General features: G+C 47.0%; 1 protein-coding gene across 1 annotated transcript; it reads left to right on the top strand.

Moving 5' to 3' along the window:
• The first annotated feature begins 18,584 nt into the window (after nucleotides 1-18,584).
• Nucleotides 18,585-20,064, top strand: LOC127302007 (uncharacterized). Its single transcript, XM_051332354.2, has one exon. It carries the CDS (start codon nucleotides 18,668-18,670, stop codon nucleotides 19,853-19,855), a length of 1,188 nt encoding a protein of 395 aa, XP_051188314.1. The 5' UTR covers nucleotides 18,585-18,667; the 3' UTR covers nucleotides 19,856-20,064.
• The last annotated feature ends 1,425 nt before the right edge of the window (nucleotides 20,065-21,489 follow it).

The following is a 21,489-nucleotide window of genomic DNA, read 5'->3' as shown; positions in this document are numbered from 1 at the left end:
GACTGGGTCGGTTGGACCGAGCCCACTGGGCTGGTCCAACCTAACCAGCTCGGCCGCCTGACAGGTGGGCCCGAGGGGTATTTTGGACATTTCCAAAATACCCATTTAAATGAGAATTTCCAAGAATTTTATAAAATAAGATACAGCTCTAAAAAAATAATTAAAAATATGAAAATTGATCAACATAAAATTCTCTACCTGAATAAAATATCAAAAAGAATTTTTGAAGACAACTAAGAATAAGACTTCATTTGATGATTTAAATAATCATTTAAATCACACATATAATTTTCTATAATAAAAATAAGTCCATTAATGTATTTGGACTTTAAAAACACCTTGACAACATTTCAAGGTTGTATTTTACTTTAAATCAAGTATCCCCAAATTATTCTTAGTATTAACCTCTTACATGAAATAATAACGACATCGGAAGGGGGGAACAAACCCTAAAACTGGAATCATGCATAATCGTTTTCTTTAACCATTGCCCTTATCGGACAATGATGCTATTTTTCAGAGACAGAGGACAAGGGTCAGTCCACACCTTCCAACTGCAAAACTTTGCAGTGTTCATGCAAGTTCATCACTTGCTCATGCCATTTGAGCATTTCTATCAAATTACTTGCAAAGTACTATGTTTATCACTATTGCATAAAAACTAAAACCACTATTTTCATAACTATGAATATGACTATGTGGTGGGCAATGGAACCATGGATTGTGTTGATATGGTGGAGGTTCCATTGCAAGGGTTTATATGCATCTAGGATTAAGCAACAAATGTCGCCAGTGATTCTTGTGCCGTAATACCCGTGTTAACCATAAGATCTGGAGTGGGACGGAATAGTCAACCGTATTTCCACCTCTTGTACATCAACGGATTCGCTTACCGTAGACGGTTGTATCTTGCGGAGCAATTGGTGGGTGGGGAGCCCCTTCTAATTCCCCACGGTATAGCTGTTGCTTACCGTAGACGGTTGCTGCTTGCGGAACAATTGGTGGGTGGGGATCCCCTTCTAATTCCCCACGGTAATGTGGTCTATGATGGGTTGCAGCTACCGGCGAAGGAGTTTGGTTCAATCCTGCATCGTCGTCGTGGTCGGGGTCCACCCTAAAATTACGGGAATAATGGGACCGGCGAGGACCCAGGGTCGGGGTTTGCAACAAAGGGTGGGTGTGCGAGGTAGCGGAGGAATATGATTGGCTATGACCTTATACCGGGCCTCACACCGAAGGAAGTGTGGACGGGAAAGCTGCCCGGTTGGCACCAAGGTTAAGATCTCTTATGGGTAAAGCAACACACCTCTGCAGAGTGTAAAGAACTGTGACCTGTCACTCCCTGTTCCGGGATGAGGAACTGCGAACGTGGCCGGAAAGGAGCTCCATGAAGTTCTAGTAAACCGGTGAAGGCTGACGGACATAGCTCTTTGAAATAAAAGCAATATCTTGAAGAAATGTTTATCAAAACTTGCATTGGTATTAGACTTTCTGGTCTAATATCGTAGCTAGTGCATTAAACACCTCTTATCTATAATGAACTTGTTGAGTACGCTCGTACTCATACCACTCTTAAATCCCATGCTTAGATTGTCTGAATCATCTGGAGGAGGACTACAACGACAATGAAGGAGCCGAGATCATCGGCTACGAGGAACCAGACCTCTCAGGAGGGGTTGAAGGCGTAGACTATCTCATAGTCTACGGATCCGGGGAGGCTTCCGGAGGAGATCAAGCCTAGAGATATCCGATAGTAGTAGTAACCGAGCAGCCCGAACTCTTAGTATTTAGCTGCTCGAGGAAATAAATGTTTAGCTTAATGAGACTCTTATATTGTAAGCTAAGTTGGGTTCACCTGGAACCCAGGAGTATTCCTCTTAGGACCCAAGAGGAGCTCCAAGATGACATGTGTATGATAGTTGTAATAATAAATGAATGAGTTATGGACCTGCTATGTTCTGCTGTACTACTCTGAGGGATGTAATATTTGCGGAATGGTACTTCGTGAATGTTATATCAACGACTGGCATACTACAACATGCAGTGGTATGCAGGGTCACCACAGAGCCATTATGGATCTCCAGATCCCGCTATTGGTTATTGGTTGGAGTGAGTACTCAACCATGTCCGCATAGTTCACGAACCGTAGGGTGACACACTTAAAGTTGGATGTTGAAATGGTAGAACTTGAATATGGAATGGAGTTCGAATATTTATTCGGAGTCCCGGATGAGATCCCGGACATCACGAGGAGTTCCGGAATGGTCCGGAGAATAAGATTCATATATAGGAAGTCATATTCCAAGTTTGGAAATGATCCGGTGCATTTATGGCAGGTTCTAGAAGGTTCTAGAAAAGTCCGGAAGAATGGCACTTTGGAAAGTGGAGTCCCGAAGAGACTCCACTTGCATGACCAGCCAACCCTAAAGGGGAGGAGTCCAAGGTGGACTCCCCTAGGGTGGCCGGCCAACCCACCTCAAGGAAAGGTGGGAGTCCCACCTTGGGTAGGACTCCCTCCTTGAGTAGGTTTCCCACATATGGGAGGTTTTAGTGTTGGGGTCTTATTCGAAGACTTGGACTAGAACTCTTGGGGCTTCCACCTATATAATGAGGGGCATAGAGAGGGGGCTGATGACTTCAAGCCTCACTCTTGGCCGCACCACCTAGGGCTGCCCTTGGCCGGCGCCCTAGCCTCCCCCTCTCTCCCCAAACCCTAGCGGTATCTCTCCTCCACCACATCCCGCACGCTTAAGCGAAGCTCCGCCGGATTTCTCCACCACCACCGACACCACGCCGTCGTGCTGTCGGATTCAAGAGGAGCTACTACTTCCGCTGCTCGCTGGAACGGGGAGGTGGACGTCGTCTTCATCAACAACCGAACGTGTGACCGAGTACGGAGGTGCTGCCCGTTCGTGGCGCCGGAAGCGATCGTGATCAAGATCTTCTACGCGCTTTTGCAAGCGGCAAGTGAACGTCTACCGCAGCAACAAGAGCCTCATCTTGTAGGCTTTGGAATCTCTTCAAGGGTGAGACTCGATACCCCCTCGTTGCTACCGTCTTCTAGATTGCATCTTGGCTTGGATTGCGTGTTCGCGGTAGGAAAATTTTTGTTTTCTATGCAACGTTATCCTACACCATTCATCTCGCATAGATCAGAATGTATGAGTTCTAGAGGTGCCAGGTTTCTCTCCTCGGCCGCCTTGTGAGGCTTCCGAGGTTGCTTTGATTGCACACAACTATGGCACTTAGAACCTTTGACAATGGTGAAATTCGGAATTAAACTTAAACTGGATAGCCGAGACATTAAACCAAAATTAATGTGACATAAACGAGAATGCCAAACACTGGTATCATCACTAACATTGCCACAAATATGGTTCACAGACTTATTACTGAAATCAGAAAGCGAAAAGCGGAACAAGCCTCCGCACTCATAGCCTTTACCTATAAATTGTCCAAACTTGGAAACAACTACTTTATTCGACTCTAAAACAACCTTAAACCCATCTCTGCATAGAAGGGAGCCGCTAACGAGATTCTTGTTCATAGTAGGGACATGCTGCACGTTCCTCAGCTGCACGATCTTCCCCGAAGTGAACTTCAGATCTACCGTGCCAACACCACGAACAGAAGCATGTGACCCATTCCCCATCAAGACGGAAGAATCCCGGGCGACCTGGTAAGAAGTGAACATGGATATGTCAGCACACACATGAACATTAGCACCTGTATCAATCCACCAACATGGAGATTGAAATACCGAAAGAACAGTAAAGAGATTACCGTACCCATCAGCATTGCTAGCGGTCACCGTGTTGACTTGCCTCCCCTTTTTCTTGCGGTCTCTCTGGATAGTCCTTAGAAAAGTGGCCAGCCTCTCCACAGGTAAAGCAACTCAGATCTGCTTTGTTTATCATCTTCTTCTTCTTGAAGGTTGTAGTCTTCATAGGCTTATTGAAGGAGGGCTTGGTATTCCCTTTGTTCTTGCTGTAGGGTTTCTTCTGCACCATGTTGGCGCTAGACTGACCCTCTCCTTTCTCAGTATTATCCTTAGCCCGAGCTTTCTCCTCAACATCAAGAGACGCTATCAGATTTTCAACTGATATCTCCTGTCTCTTGTGTTTAAGAGTTGTGGCAAAGTTCCTCCATGAAGGGGGCAACTTAGCAATGATGCATCCAGCCACAAACTTGTCAGGTAAGGCACACTTAAGGAGTTCAAGCTCTTTTGCAATGCACTGTATCTCATGAGCTTGTTCGACTACAGAACGGTTGTTTACCATCCTGATGTCATGGAAGCTCTCCATGATGTACAGTTCACTGCCTGCATCGGTTGCACCGAATTTAGCATTCAGTGCATCCCAGAGCTCTTTACCATCTGTTATGTGCATGTACACATCACACAGACGATCAGCAAGAATACTCAGAACGCATCCGACGAAGAGAGTATTGTTTTCCTTGAACTTGTTCTGATCTTGGTCAGATATAGTTCCTTCAGGTAAACCATCACTAACTTCGAATACTTTCAGATGAGTAAGTGAAAGAACATCTCTCACATTATGTTTTGTGTGTTTGATGTCAATATATATGATACACTAATGTTTGTTTAAGTGGTACAGGGATTACATAGATATTTATTCATGTGTGTTGGATTTGATCGTGTGTCAAAAAGGTTTCAGAAAAAGTTTGGCCAGGCCGGATAATCCGGGCCGGATATTGTCGAAATATCCGGCCCCCCTGTTTTTGGCTAAGTGTTTCAGGAATTTTGGCTCTGGAAGGGGGCCGGACATTTGGCCGGATAATGTCCCGGTATTGTACCAGGGCCGGATTATCCGGGCCGGATATTTTGGAAATATCCGGCCCCCGTTTCGCTAAGGACTGGAAGAAAATCAACTACGAAGGAGGCCGGACATTTGGCCGGACATTGTCACTCTTTTGCCCCGAAGACCGGATTATCCGGGGGGGGCGGATTATCCGGCCCTTACTTAGGCCGGATTATCCGGCCCCCCGGAAACTGCAACGGCTCCATTTTGAGTGGGGGTATAAATACCCCCCTTCTTCCTCCTTGCCTCTTTGCTCAATCATTGCACAAGAATTCTGCCAAGCCACCTCCATTAGAGCCAACTCAAAGAAAGTCAAGATTTGCAAGATCTCCTTCCTCCCCCAACCAAATCTCTTGATCTTTGGAGATTCGAAGGAGAAGACACCGATCTACATCCTCACCGAAGCGTTCTTCATTTCCCCCTCTCTTGTTTGAGGGATCTCATGCTAGTGTTCCTATTTGGTTCCCTAGTTGATTCGTGTTGATGTATTGTTGTTGATTGTTGTGTTGTAACAGATTTGGGAGCCTCCAATTTGGTTGTGGATGTGTGCCCCAAGAACCTTGTAAAGGCCCGGTTTCCGCCTCGAGGAAATCCCTTAGTGGAAGTGGGCTAGGCCTTCGTGGCGTTGCTCACCGGAGATCTGAGTGAAGCCTTCGTGGCTGTTGGTTTGGCTTTCGTAGCAACCACACTCCTCCAAACGTAGACGTACCTTCTTGCAAAGGAAGGGAACTACGGGAATCATCTCCGTGTCATCGCGTGCTCCACTCTCGGTTACCTCTATCCTATTCTCTCTCTATTGCTTAGTTATCTTGCTTAGTTGGTAGCCTTGTCATATAGGTAAATTCACTTAGTTGCATATCTAGAGAATTTACCATTTGTGTCAAGCCTAAATTGAAAAAGAACTAAAAATTGGTTAGCACCTATTCACCCCCCCCCCGCTAGGTGCGGCATACGATCCTTTCAATTGGTATCAGAGCCTCGGCTCTTATTTCGGGCTTAACCGCCTAAGAGTATGCCGGACGAGGAGTCCTCGGAAGGGGCCGCCAAGATGGTCTCCGTGGAAGACTTCAATTCGTTGAAGTCCTCCGTGGAAGCCCAAATGGAAAGCATGAAAAGATGATTGCCGAGCTTTTGGCTCCGGCCCTTCCCAAGGCTCCTAGTGTAGAGGTAAAAGACACAGGTGTGTTACATGAGGGAGAGGCTTCGGACTTACCCTCATCTACCAAACCCGTGGAAGGTGATAACTTAAACTCTAATAAGTCTCCCATTGCATCTCCTAGGGGAACCAATGGAAGTGAGAGCTACAATCGAGTACCTCCACCTTTCCAATCACCCGACATACCGGTTCCCATGCCTCATTTGAATATTAGGGGCGACCCACCTAAGTTTTCTATTGAAAATTTCGATACTTGGCGATTTGAGTTCCGCTCTCATGTTTGTAGTGCCTCCAATGAATTATGGAGAATCATCATGGAGGGCTTCAAGCCATACAACCCCGACAAGTTGACTAGAAGAGAAGCGGTTGATAGTCAACTCAACGTCACCGCCTTGCACATGATTCAAACTAGTGTGGGGACAAAGGAATTGCATCGTGTCCGAACTACACCACCGCCAAGGAAGCTTGGGATGGTTTGACCTCGAGTTGCATTGGAAGTGAGAGCACAAGAAGGAACAAGTATAATGCTCTCAAGAATAAAGCCGAAGGGTTCATGAGGCTCCCGGATGAAGATCATGAAGATATGTATGGAAGACTTCTCACCGTTGCCGATGCCTTCCGGCTTGTTGGTGCCACCCACATCAATGATTCTTGGATCAAGGAGAAGTACATTGAATGCATGATGCCATTTGTACCCATTGATGTCAAGACCCTTGTGGGAAGGGAATGCTATTCCTCTCTCACCTCTCAACAAGTTGTGCACGAGTTGCAAGCTCTCAAGGTGCTTGAGGAAACCTCTCATGACTCTCGCAATCGTGCTATTGGAATGGCAAAAGGTTCCAACCTTGCCTTGGTGGTCAACTCCGTTGAAGAAGTGGTTCCTCAAGAATCTTATAGAGCATCTTGGAGTATGACCTATCCGGAAGATTTGCAATGCCACTACCATGACCACATGGCCTTCCATGCAAAGTCGTTTTGGATTGATCCCTCCAAGGCCAAGGAAGACAACATCAAGAGGAACAACAAAAGTGGGTTCACTAGCTTTGGCCCAAAGACAAGATCATGCTACAATTGTGATGACAAGCGCCACTTCATTGCCGAATGCCCCTATGAAAATAGAGAGCTTCATAATGGGAGGCTCATTCCCAAGGACAAGAGCAAAGATTCAAAGGGCAAATATTCAAAGCCCCTCAACAAGAAGTTCTACAACAACAAGACCAAGAAGGGCAAGAGGCCCTCAAGAGTTGTGCTAGTAACAAGGGAAGAATATTCTACCGATGAAGTTGAAAGTTCTAGTGGTGATGAAGATGAAGAAAGCTCAAAGGAATTGGCCGCCATCGCCACCACCAACACCCCCTCTTCATCTCTCTTTGAATCTCCCAATGAGAACCCTCATATCAAGAATGCACATTGCTTCATGGCAAGGTCCTCCTTGGACACACCTATTGTGCTATCAACTCAAGAAGAGTATACCTCAGGAGATGATGATGTTGATGATGAAGAAGATGCAACCTCTAATGGATTGGTCGCTCTTGCCTCCCTCTCCACTAACTCTTCATCACCAAGTGAATCCCCCAATGAGGTCATTCATGTGGAGGAAGAAAGTTGCCTTATGGCTAAATCCTCCGAGGTATCATCCCCTAACCCCTCTATGCCTAACTTATCTAGTGATCTAGGGGTTGATGATGATAGTCTAAAAGTGAAACAAGAAATGCTAGAGTTTGATGATTTCATTCTTAACCTACAAGGTAACACTAAGAAGCATGTTTCTAGCCTCATGGTTCGTATAGCTCAACAAGGTGATTTGCTTGAGAAAAAGGGTCAAATAGAGAGAGAAGACTCTCTTGAAATCCATGCTCTTAAAAATGCTCTTGAGGAAAGTCAAGAAACTATAGCCTCTCTTGAGGAGAGGCTAGAAACTCTTGAAGAGCCTCAAGATAAAATTAACAAGCTCACAAAAGCTAGAGATCTTGCTAGGGCTAAGTCTAAAGTGCTTAAAAAGGAAAAGGCTCAATTTGAGGTTGATCATGAGAAACTTGTGAAAGGTCTAGATGAACTAGACAAAGCTCACAAAGCTTTGAAGAGTGAATACACTCTCTTATCCAAGTCTTATGAGCAACTTCAAATTAGGCTTGCCTCATATGATGTGCCTAGCTCCTCTACTCCTTCATGTGATCATGCAAATGTTATTGAGGAAAATGCTAGGTTGAAAGATGAACTTGCTAGGACCTCCTCTCCCCAAAGTAAACTTTCGTTGGATGATCTTTTGAGTAAGCAAAGATCAAACAATGGGAAGGAGGGACTTGGTTTTAATTCCAAGGCTAAAAAGGCAAGCAAGAAAAAGACCAAGCCCGCACATGAGAAAGCTAATGGTGAACCCCGAAAGGGCAACACCATTAATGATGATGGTGCGGGAATAGATAATCCTCACTATGTTCTCTTTAAAGATTATTATGGTGATGTTTATGCTAAGTATGTTGGTCCATATGATGGTTATGTTGCTTGGTCTATTTGGGTCCCAAAGACCCTTGTTGCTAACAAAAGAGGACCCATTGAAAAATGGGTACCTAAATCCAAGAATTGATCTCATGTAGGACTATGCCACGGAGGTTCAAAATGGGTACTTGATAGTGGATGTACAAGTCATATGACCGGCGGCAAGAACCTCGTCAAGGAGTTGAGGCCTAACATAAATGATATCACCGTCTCCTTTGGCGATAATTCTACATCCGAGGTATTGGGTTTTGGCAAGGTTGTGGTTGCACACAACATTACTCTTGTGGATGTCATGCTTGTCAAAACCCTTGGTTACAATTTGCTTTCCGTTTCCGCCCTTGGCAAGATGGGTTTCGCCGTCTTTATTGATAATGATATTGTGGTCCTCTTGTGGAGCAAGACTCTAAAAGTCGCATTCGTTGGGTATCGCGAACACAACTTGTATGTGGTGGACTTTTCGGGGACCACCACGTCAAGTGCGATGTGCCTATTCGGAAAGGCGGACGTGGGTTGGTTGTGGCATCGCCGCCTAGCCCATGTCAACATGAGAACTTTGCAAAGTCTTCACAAGGGGAACCATATTGTGGGACTAATGGAAAATGTGTCTTTTGCCAAAGATCGTGTTTGTAGGGCTTGTGTTGAAGGCAAAATGCATGACTCTCCGCATCCAAGCAAGACCATCATCTCTTCCAAGAGGATCTTGGAGCTCCTTCATGTGGACCTCTTTGGTCCCGTTACTCATGCAAGTCTTGGTGCGAAGAAACATTGCTTGGTGATTGTCGATGACTACTCAAGATACACTTGGGTCTACTTTCTCAAGACGAAAGATGAGACTCAACAAATATTCATTGACTTTGCTACCGAGGTGCAACGCCAACACAACCTCCTCATTATGGCAATAAGAAGTGACAACGGCTCCGAGTTCAAGAACTACACACTCAATGATTTTCTTAGTGATGAGGGGATTCGTCATCAATATTCCGCTGCTTACACCCCTCAACAAAATGGTGTTGCGGAGAGGAAGAACCGGACTCTTATGGATATGGCAAGGTCTATGATGGCGGAGTATAAATCCCGCTATAACTTTTGGGCCGAAGCCATCTCCACCGCATGTCACTCCTCCAACCGGCTCTATCTCCGCAAGGGCTTGAACAAGACTCCATATGAAATACTCACCGGGAACAAGCCTAATATCTCATACTTCAAGGTGTTCGGGTGTAAGTGTTTCTACCAAATCAAAGGAGTTCGTTTGTCTAAATTTGCTCCTAAAGCTTTGGAGGGTATATTTGTTGGTTACGGTGCCGAATCTCACACTTATAGAATCTTTGATGTATCCTCCGGGATTATCATTGAATCTTGTAGTGTGAAGTTCGAAGAAAATGATGGCTCCCAAGTGGGGCAAGTTGATGTTTGTGCAGGTGATGAAATACCTCAAGATGCCATAGTAAGAATGGGTGTGGGATTTTTCCGCCCCATTGAGGGACACGGTGTGGCGTCTCGGGAAGGACTATGCTCTACCTCGGTGGAGCCCTCATCTTCTCAACATCAACAAACCCCATCAAGTGAAGCAAATGATGCACCAACCCAAGAACAAGAACAAAACCCTCCCCCTAGTGTGCAAGATCAAGGACAAGATCAAGAACAAGATCAAGGTCAAGATCAACCACGGGTTCATGATGGATCCGATGAGTATCCTTTCAACATTCAAGATCAAGCACATGAGGATGAGCAACCTCAAATAATTGAGGAAGCTCATGTTGAAGGTCAAGACGGGGACCCAAATGGTCAAGATGATCAAGTGACACCTCCAAGGCCAAGAAGAACCAAGGAGGAGATCGAGGCCCGTCGTTTAGCAAGAAGAGATAGGACCCTTGAAATTCGTGGACACACTCATGATAAGGTCCTCGGTGATGTTCGAGCAAAAGTCTCCACAAGAAGGCAATTGGCTAACTTTAGCAATCATCATGCCTATATCTCCGTAGTGGAACCCAAGAAAGTGTTTGAAGCTCTTGAAGATTCGGATTGGGTGGAAGCTATGCATGAGGAACTCAACAACTTCAAGCGCAACAAAGTGTGGACCTTAGTAGAGAAGCCAAAGGAGTGCCGCAATGTTATAGGCACTAAATGGATTTTCAAGAACAAGCAAGATGAGTTTGGAAATATTGTGAGGAACAAGGCAAGATTGGTGGCTCAAGGTTTCTCTCAAGTTGAAGGAATTGACTTTGGAGAGACCTATGCTCCCGTGGCTCGTCTTGAGTCCATCCGTATCCTTCTTGCTTATGCATCGCATCATAACTTTAAGCTTCAACAAATGGATGTGAAAAGTGCTTTTCTTAATGGTCCTTTGCATGAAGAGGTGTATGTTAAGCAACCCCTGGGTTCGAGGATCTCAACTTTCCTAACCATGTCTACAAGCTTGATAAAGCACTTTATGGTCTCAAGCAAGCTCCTAGAGCTTGGTATGAGCACCTTAAGGAATTGTTGGTAGACCGTGGGTTTGATGTTGGGCTAATCGACCCCACTCTTTTTACTAAGAGGGTCAATGGGGAGCTTTTCGTTTGCCAATTATATGTTGATGATATTATCTTTGGCTCTACTAACAAAGCTTTCAATGATGAATTCTCAAAGCTTATGACCAATAGGTTCGAGATGTCTATGATGGGAGAGATGAAGTTTTTCCTTGGTTTTGAGATCAAGCAATTGAGAGAAGGAACCTTCATCAACCAAGCAAAATATCTTCAAGACATGCTCAAGAGGTTCAAGATGACCGAGTTGAAGGGTGTGGCCACTCCTATGGTTACCAAATGTCATCTTGCACTTGATCCCAATGGTAAAGAAGTGGATCAAAAGGTATATCGCTCCATGATTGGATCCTTGCTTTACCTTTGCGCATCTAGACCGGACATAGTGTTGAGTGTTGGTGTGTGTGCAAGGTATCAAGCTTCTCTAAGGAGAGCCACATGATGGCTCTCAAAAGAATCTTTCGATATTTGGTTGATACCCCAAGATATGGTATTTGGTACCCCAAAGGCTCAAGTTTTATTCTCAATGGATATACCGATGCGGATTGGGCGGGTGACAAGGATGATAGGAAATCAACTTCCGGGCTTGCCAATTCCTTGGTAGATCCTTGGTGTGTTGGTCTTCTAAGAAGCAAAATTGCATATCTCTCTCCACCGCCGAAGCCGAATATGTTGCCGTCGCAAGTGGATGCACTCAATTGTTATGGATGAGGCAAACTTTAAAGGAATACGGTGTCATTTGTGACAAAGTGCCTCTATTATGTGACAATGAAAGTGCTATCAAGATTGCCTATAATCCGGTGCAACATTCAAGAACGAAGCATATTGAGATCCGGAATCATTTCATTAGGGATCATGTTGCCCGGGGTGATATTGAGCTTATCTATGTTCCTACCAAGGATCAACTTGCCGATATATTCACAAAGCCTCTTGATGAAGCAAGGTTCACTTATTTGAGGAATGAGCTAAATATCATTGATTCAAGGAGTATAGCTTGACCATCTTGCAAACACACCTTCGTCTCAAAACTTTATTTGGTTTAGATGTGGGCATGGAAATAGGGGAGTGCGGTTTAAATTATTGAGCTATCCCTCCCCCATAATGCCAACATTAAAGATTTCATTCTCGTTATATCATATTTTGATATGTGAGCTTAAATGATGAGTATTGGTTTGGACCCAAGATATATCTTCGCGGTGCCATACCATAACACTCATATATGGTGGCCTAGGCCACCACACTCTTCTTTGTGAGGAGTTGGAGTTGTTTGGTTTTTCATTGGATTTTATTGACATCTCCATGTTCTTATGGGAAATCACTCTAGTTTGGCCTTATTTGCTCATATCTTGCAAACTTGAGTGACCATGTACCATTAACAGTTTGTATCTTCTAAAACCTAAGCCTACTCTCCCCTATAAGCCATTTCCATCTTGCTCATTTGTCATGTTTGGTAAAAACTTGGAGTTTGAGGGTTTTTCGGTCGGATGATCTAGGGTGCTCCATCTTATTGGCAAATTTGTACCTTATATGTGATGTGATACTTTATTACATCATATATGGGACTTGCAAATAACCAACGAAAGATGAGCCGGATTCCCGGTGATTCTGGAATTTTCCGTAACACCGGATAATCCGGCCCCAGGACACCCCGGAATATCCGGCCCGGCCGGATTATCCGCCCTAAGCTAGGGCCGGATTATCCGGCTGGGCAGATCTTGAAAGGGTTGAGTCGAGGGCACAGGGGGCAAACGATTCAAACCATCCCCCTCGCGCCTCTCTCCTCTTTCTCCTCTCAAGGCCGCCGGATCTCCTCCTCCTCGCCGGAGACGCTCCATCCGCCCCCTCTCGGAGTTCTTGGGTGGATTGGGTGCATCTCCTCCCTAGCTACCTTCTCCTCCAAGCGGTTTCCACAATGGATGTGGGTATGATTCACAATCTCTAACCCTAGATGTTGTGTTTTATATGTGCTATTTTCTTGGTGGAATTGGTGTCTAGTTGTTCCAAACCATGAGTAGTGTACTCCTTTTGCATGCTATGAGGCCGATCTAGTGTTAGACATGTTTTTGATTGGAAATCTGCACATCTCGCATGGCCGGATTATCCGCCCCCCGAGCAGGCCGGATTATCCGGCCGGGCCGGATTATCCGCCCCCAGGGCACCGGATTATCCGGCTGGAGCTTCATCGCCGCTGCAGCTTTGCTTCAATCTATCATGTCTAGACTTGTACCAACTTATAGCATGCTTCTCGAGTATTTTACTATATCTTACATGACTTATGAGCATTACCTTCTCTTTGCTACCCGTCTTTGCTTCTCTCGTGTGGTGCTTCTCGGGGTGGTCGGAGACGCGCAGGCATGATCGATCTAGTGACGAGTTTGCACCCAATGCTCCTCGCAAGTCTGGTCACTTCAAGAAGGAAGAACAAGGAAGTGAGGGAGAACTACAAGGCCATGGATCCGCTTTCTTATTCCGCTATCCGCTTGAAGAACTGGTATGAAGATGTGCCAAGGGATGAAGAGATAGAGGGCAGGAGATATTGGTGCATGGAGCAAATGTACATCTACAAGGACATCTATGAGCCAATGAAGAATCTCGAGACCCATGCAAGCCATTGATGTGGACATTCTAGCTGAAAACGATCACTTTGAAGATGCTATCTGGGTTGTTGGAAGAATGGGCTTGAAAGATATCATGAAGATTCAATGTGACTATAGCCCAGAGTTGGTGAAGCAATTCTTTGCCACTTTGGCAATCAAGACTGATGAGGAACGCACTATGGAATGGATGTACGGCTCCACACACCGCGGTGCCACTCTGCGCCGCTTTGCCGTATTCTTGGAGTCCCTATTGATGAGGGTCGTCGTCTTCATGGACCACAACAGCAGATAAGAATGCACTTGCAAATCTCTATACCTCAGAGGGAAGGATTGGTTATACAAAGGGGCTGCTTCTCATATACAGTCAGTTGCTTCGGTTCTTTCGGGCAACCATTTGCCCAAGTGGTGGTAACAATGATGCTATCCGGGGAGTTCTTGTAGATCTTATGCACCTCAGCTATAAGTGTGCTCGTGATGGTGATGAAGTGAGGGACTACACTCTTGATATCATGGACTTTATCTTCCATGAGATCCGTGATGCCATGGTCTCCGGACCACCATACCTTATGCACCCTACATCCAGCCTTCTCATCAACAACTACGTGTCTGTGAGTGAAGATTTGGGTGGGTATCCGTTGGTGAAGCACCATGTCAAGAAGGCCTACAAGCTCAAGCCGCCTCTTCTGCTGTTCCTGCACCCGACTCTTTCATGGGTGATGCTCGTTCTAGTGGTGTTGCTCCCTGGTCGTCATCCCGATGTCCCGGCTATGAGGAAGCAAGTGACCCGGCTTAGTTGGTTTCAGCGTCACATCCTTTGCATGAACATTGAGATCCATAAGGAGAACTATGCAGCTAGCCGTGAGCGTTCTGAGATTAAGCATACTCAGGCGGTTATTCTACACAAGCTCAGTGGTGATCAAGGTCCCCCACCTCAGCCTCCACTCACCCGGGTTACACTAGATGGCACTCGCACAGTTCCATGGAGTGATCTTGATGATTGCCTTCAAAGGTCCAACACCTCCCGTCGCTCTCCGGATGCTCCTGACACTGATGAAGAGGAAGAAGAAGAAGAAGAGGTGCAAGAGTCCGATGATGATTATGCCTCCGAGTGATTCCCATGGGACGTGTAGCATCGCGCTTGTCCCCTTTTGGCGTCTCGATGCCAAAGGGGAGAAGTGTTCTATTAGGATTCTCGGGGATTTGCATGGTTTGGGCACAAGCATAGGCGTTTATCATTCTTATATTGCTTGTGTTCCCGCTTATTTGAACTATTTGGTTTATTTGTGTGCCGTTCAAAACTATGTGCTATGTGGTGTGAGACATTGTTATGGTTTTCGGATTTCTATTTGTTGAGATCAAGGATATTTCATTATGTGTGATGCTATATCTCCGTATTATATATCTACACATGGGTATGACTTCCTTCATCCTATCTCAACTTCATATGTGTCAATGTCTTTTGTTAGAGCTCATGTTGGATATCTCTTGTGTTGAGGCACCCTACTTCTATGGGTTGTGTCTTTGTATTCAAATGCAAATTACTTATATGCACACATGTAGGGGAGTGCCTCTATGTTTTGCCATCATGCTTGTCTCTATAATGATTCTTTTGCAAATCCGTATATTGTCATCAAACACCAAAAAGGGGAGATTGAAAGAACATCTCTCACATTATGTTTTGTGTGTTTGATGTCAATATATATGATACACTAATGTTTGTTTAAGTGGTACAGTGGATTACATAGATATTTATTCATGTGTGTTGGATTTGATCGTGTGTCAAAAAGGTTTCGTAAAAGTTTGGCCAGGCCGGATAATCCGGGCCGGATATTGTCGAAATATCCGGCCCCCTGTTTTTGGCTAAGTGTTTCGGGAATTTTGGCTCGAAGGGGGCCGGACATTTGGCCGGATAATGTCCCGGTATTGTACCAGGGCCGGATTATCCGGGCCGGATATTTTGGAAATATCCGGCCCCCGTTTTTCGCTAAGGACTGGAAGAAAATCAACTCGGAAGGAGGCCGGACATTTGGCCGACATTGTCACTCTTTGCCCCGAAGACCGGATTATCCTGGGGGCGGATTATCCGGCCTTACTTAGGCCGGATTATCCGGCCCCAGGAACCGCAACGGCTCCATTTTGAGTGGGGGTATAAATACCCCCCTTCTTCCTCCTTGCCTCTTTGCTCAATCATTGCACAAGAATTCTGCCAAGCCACCTCCATTAGAGCCAACTCAAAGAAAGTCAAGATTTGCAAGATCTCCTTCCTCCCCCAACCAAATCTCTTGATCTTTGGAGATTCGAAGGAGAAGACACCGATCTACATCCTCACCGAAGCGTTCTTCATTTCCCCCTCTCTTGTTTGAGGGATCTCATGCTAGTGTTCCTATTTGGTTCCCTAGTTGATTCGTGTTGATGTATTGTTGTTGATTGTTGTGTTGTAACAGATTTGGGAGCCTCCAATTTGGTTGTGGATGTGTGCCCCAAGAACCTTGTAAAGGCCCGGTTTCCGCCTCGAGGAAATCCCTTAGTGGAAGTGGGCTAGGCCTTCGTGGCGTTGCTCACCGGAGATCTGAGTGAAGCCTTCGTGGCTGTTGGTTTGGCTTTCGTAGCAACCACACTCCTCCAAACGTAGACGTACCTTCTTGCAAAGGAAGGGAACTACGGGAATCATCTCCGTGTCATCGCGTGCTCCACTCTCGGTTACCTCTATCCTATTCTCTCTCTATTGCTTAGTTATCTTGCTTAGTTGGTAGCCTTGTCATATAGGTAAATTCACTTAGTTGCATATCTAGAGAATTTACCATTTGTGTCAAGCCTAAATTGAAAAAGAACTAAAAATTGGTTAGCACCTATTCACCCCCCCCTCTAGGTGCGGCATACGATCCTTTCAGTAAGCCAGAGCGTGGCCTTAACCTGCCACCTCTTAAAGTGCACACCGGTAAACTTATCCGGCCTCGGTGCATCAGCAAAACCAGCCATTGTTAACTCAGGAAATTGCCTACAATTAGGTTTTTGGTTGTTGGATAATTAGGCACAATTTCCATGATTAATTCCAGAATATAAAACATGATGACAGCAACTACTAACATGTGAAACTCAAACATACTAGATGCATTAATCAACATGAGTAGCAGCAGCGCAAACGGTAAAGCATCCATCGCTAAACAGATCGAGATATGTCGCACGTACCGATCTGGTGGTGGTGGCGGTGGAGGTGTAGCAGATGATGTCGCAGCAGTAACGTTGTTGATGACAACGTTGTTGATGATGGGGACGACGGGTCGAAGTAGATGGCGTTGAAGACGACGGTAGGCAGCACCGCCCGACTTGGACGGAAGGCGACCCGTGATGAAGAGCTTGAGCAGTCGCGCAGAGCGCTTCCCAAAAACCTAATTCGCCCTCTCCCGTACAGGATCGCAAGGACGAGCGGTTCCGGAGACCTGCTCTCCCGTTCGCCGATGCACGTCGGCTCACGGGATGGAGTAGGGTACGATGGCGGCGCAAGCAGAGAGAGGTGGAAACCCTAACTCGTGTATTGGATGTGTTTCTGCGGTAGCCGAGCAGGAGATTATATAGGCTCGGGAAACCATAGGCAACGTGGGCCACGCCCACTTCGCACGAACGTTTCGAGTCGGTTACAGATAGCCCACGATCCGGGAGCGACCCGAACCGACTAACTGCGACGCGTCCGTCTAGGACTCTGTTCGTTTTCCTGAGCTGCAAAAAGTAAGAAAAGTCTCGGCTCGAGGCTCAATCCACTCACCACGAGCGCGGCGCGCGTCGTGTCGTGTCGTGACGTGTCGAGTCGAGTCGAGACGAGACGAGACGAGCGAGCGAGGAGGAGGAGCGCGCGTGTAGCACTCCTATTCTCACTCACTTACTAGTGGTGGAACAACCCACCTTATAAGGTGGTCTAACTTCCTCCCAACTTTCCATGTGGGACTAAACTTCTCACCTCTTGCCACTCCCTAGTGAGCTGCCACCAACTTGGGCTCAAACTCACATGGCTGCCACTATGTGGGCTTTGAGATTTATAGGAAAAACTGAAATCTAATTTGGGCCACTAAAAGTGGGCCCAATATTTCAACACTTAATTGGTACTACCACCATACTAAAATATAAAATGTTTTAAGTTTTTCTCCTCCCAGCTGCCTCTTCCAAAATCTAGCTGCCGCCTTGATTCTTCCTCTTTCATAAATTGGTCCTCCCTCCTCCGGCTGGCCATAAGTATTACTGTCAGTACTAACATAAAAGAACCTGATCTAGAAGTTGAGTTTTTAATAAAAGTAGTGGTTTCAAAAGATTAGGTTAGGGTTTTGGAGTTGTCTTCGTTTTCGCCTCCGTATCACCACAATCTTCTCCTCTTGGTTCGACGAAGAGATCTCCTTCGCGATCTCGACGATGGTGTTGGAAGATTAAAGTTTCAAAGGTATGGTCTTCCAGATCTTGCTTCGCCAGATCGGTTTTAGATTTTCTATCAAGCCTGTCTAGAGGAGGATGGTCCTCGTAATTTTTTTCCCAGATTTTTTTTTTGAGAAACGCAAATACTCACATACACGCGTATATATTCACCCGTATGAACGCACACACGCACATCCTACCCCTATGAGCACCTCCGGAAGACTGAGCCGGCAGATTGGATCTTGAAATTGACGAAGTCACCACAGACGTCTCGCTGTCGATGGGAACGTCGCCTCCCACTGAATGAATATTCCGCCTTTATGAGACACACATATATCAAGACTGAGATTTGAACTCTGGTGGGCTGGGGTACAACCACCCTCTTAACCACCCAATCTCATGTATCTTGAACAATGGTGGTTCCCGTATAATATATAATCGTATTGGTGTTGGTGGTCTTGCAGATATTTATTGATTACTTTAATGGTGCTCCTGAAATATTATGCTCCTAGTCACATCAAGTTTTTGAAGGAGAAATCTCGATCGGGCAAAAGCCGGGTTAATATCTGACGCGGTCAACTCGAAACCGCATCAATCTTGGATTGTCGTGGCTTTTAGCAGTCTAGCAGGAAGGCCGGTAAATCAGTCAGGCTTTAGCTAAACCTGTTTCTCGCGATGGCCGGCGGCTGGTCCTCCCTCCCCGCCGATCTTCTTGCACAGATCTCGGCTCTCTTGCTCTCCGACGCCGACCATCTCCACGTCCACCAGGTATGCGCCCACTGGCGAGCCTCCACTTCCCGCCCGGCCGCCTACCGCCCGTGGGTCGTTGCCGGCCGCCAGGTGCCCGACGGACGAGGCCCGCTCGGCGAGTACTCCCTTCTGCTCCCCCGCGGTGGCCGGCGCGTCGACTTCGCGGCCTCCCCGCCGCCCGGCCTCCGGTACTGCTGCGGCACGCCTCGCGGCTGGCTCGCGCTAGTGGACGATCTCCGGTCCCCCACGCGGCTGGTGCTGTGGGAGCCGCACTCCGGGGCCGAGATCCCGCTGCCATGCCTGTGCCCGGTCATCCAGGTCTTCCTCTCCGGCGACCCGCTCTCGTCGCCGGACTGGGTAGCCATCGCGACCCAGCCCAAGGGTCCCATCGCGCACATCCTCTTCTTCTGGCGGCCGGGGGACGCCGCGTGGAGCGGGCCGGGCCGGGCTCCCGCCGCGACGGTTCACAGCATCGAGTTCTACGCGGGGAAGGTATACTGCGTGGACAGCAGGGAGAACATTACCATCTACGACCTCAAGCTCGGCACGACGTCTCCCCCAGTGTTTCTTCAGGCCACGGGCATGTTCATTACTCAGGCGTACAGGGAGCCGGGGGCGAACAGGAGGCTCAACTGTCTGACCCACTCCGTGCGCGCGGTGCACGTCGTGGCCTGCGGCGGCGAGCTCCTGCTCGTGCTGCTGTTCGACAGCCGCCGCGGGATGTTCATGGAGGTGTACAGGCCGGCGTGGACGCCCCTATGGCCGTGCCGGGTCGGCGAGAGGGTGACTGATCTCGGGGGCTACGCGCTCTTCCTCGGCCGTGGCGACGTCGCTGCGCTCTCTTCCAAGGAGTACCCTGCGATCAAAGGCAACTGCATCTACTACCTGAAGCACAGCCTCAACGCGCACAGCCTCAACGCGCATAGGGACGCACTCATGAAGCACTTGGCCATTGTCGAAAAAATGAAGCACTGGGCAATGGTGTTTGATCTTGGGACGGATGCTATGGAGCATATCCCTTACCCCGAGGTGCTGCACAAGGAGGAGAGGTGGTGGCCGTACTCGTGGTTTTGTCCTCCAAGGCCTCTCCTGGAGAGAAGCAGTTTTAGCTGAACCTAGTCTTGGATGGCAGGAGCAGGGACTTTGAATCCCTCTTCAGGATAAGCTGCTTGCAGTATGGAAGACAATAAATTTTACTTGTACATAGTATAACTTATGTCAATCTTCTGTTTCGGCAAATTTTACTTGTGTGGGCAAAACTTTGCCTGTGCTTGTAGCATTGTGTTACTATGTTGATTTGCTCGAGTATTCTCTAAGTGGTACAGATACATGTGCCGATGGTCCATGACATTTTAGCAAAATCATGGATTTCTTTCTTTAGGGTATCATGGATGTATTTATTTTTTGAGATGCTCATTTTGGATATCAACACTGTCTGTTTTTGTAAGTGAATCGTCAGGTGTTTTTATATATTTAGCAAGATCAGTTCAAACTATCTTACCTGACCAGGACATAAAGCTATATTAATCCCTCGACACTCGAATTTTCTGAACTAGCGGCGGCGGATTGATGCCACTACGAGTGGCAAACGGCGCTTGTTCGTGACATAGATTTGTCTCTCTGGAGCCATGGGTGACAGATCACGCAGAGAGACAGAAACAGGAAAAAAGAACATAAAACTAAAAATGCAGACAGGCCATTAAGCTGCAGGAAATGGAGCATTTCAGAGGAGTGTTGGCTTGATTTTTTTTTTTTTTTTGCGGGGAGTGTTGGCTTGATTTAATGGCATGTAACTGACAACACGGGGAACAATGATGTAACATGAATTGAATTGGACCCCAATTGACAAACAAAAATACTGTGGAATCAGTGTATTTGGTTTCATATGAAATGGAGCTCTAAAGACAAAACTCCATGGTATCTGCCAAAAGAAGCAGAGCACATATATCATCGTGAAGTCTGCAGCAATTAACCTGTCTGAACCAAAGTTCACATAGACTCGCTGATAACCAATGTGCAGCAACAGCATTGCATTTTCCACATGAATAGAGAAGACAAAACTGCTATGAGCTAGACACTACACTGAAAACACACACCAGAAGATTCAGAAGTGAGACCAATTACTACACAAGGTCAGTAAGCGATGGTTTCCAACCAATTCCATCATCAAGTGTAGTTTGCTAGGTCGAATCGGCTCGAGAATGGGGAACTGCCCAACTTCTTACTCTGCTTATGGACGGCCAGTGGTGCGCGCCTTGGATCCTCTCCGCTGGATTGATGGGCTCATGGACTGCCGAGATAGTCGGAGTCCTCAGAGTCAGCGGCGGGGTCCATGACCTCCGCCGACGCCACGGACTCATCGTCGCTGGGCAGTGGCTGCGCATCCGCCTCTGCGGGCTGGTCGACGTGATGACCTCCAGTGGCCTGTGCCGCCGCCGCCGCCGCAGCAAGCTGCTCCTCACTCCCGGACGGCGACGCGGGTGCGGAGGAGGTCACTTCTTCTTGCTCACTGGAAGACGAGCCGCCATCCGTGGACTCTGCTCTCGCCACTGTAGAGGGAAACGAATTGCAAGCAAATAAACGGTTTGCAAGCCAAGAAACGCACTGGGTGCCAAGAAACAATATGGAAAATGGAAGAAAATTTACCGCCACGGTTTGCAAGTGCCCTCCCCAACCGCAACAAGCCGATCGCAGCCTCGACCTGGGCCCTCGTGGCGTCTGCAAGAACCAAGAAACCAAATTCTTAG

Source organism: Lolium perenne, chromosome 1 (genome assembly GCF_019359855.2).
Source record: "Lolium perenne isolate Kyuss_39 chromosome 1, Kyuss_2.0, whole genome shotgun sequence".
Taxonomy (NCBI): Eukaryota; Viridiplantae; Streptophyta; class Magnoliopsida; order Poales; family Poaceae; genus Lolium; species Lolium perenne.
The sequence above is the reverse complement of the archived record's forward strand: the minus strand, read 5'-3'. Positions and strand labels throughout refer to the sequence as shown.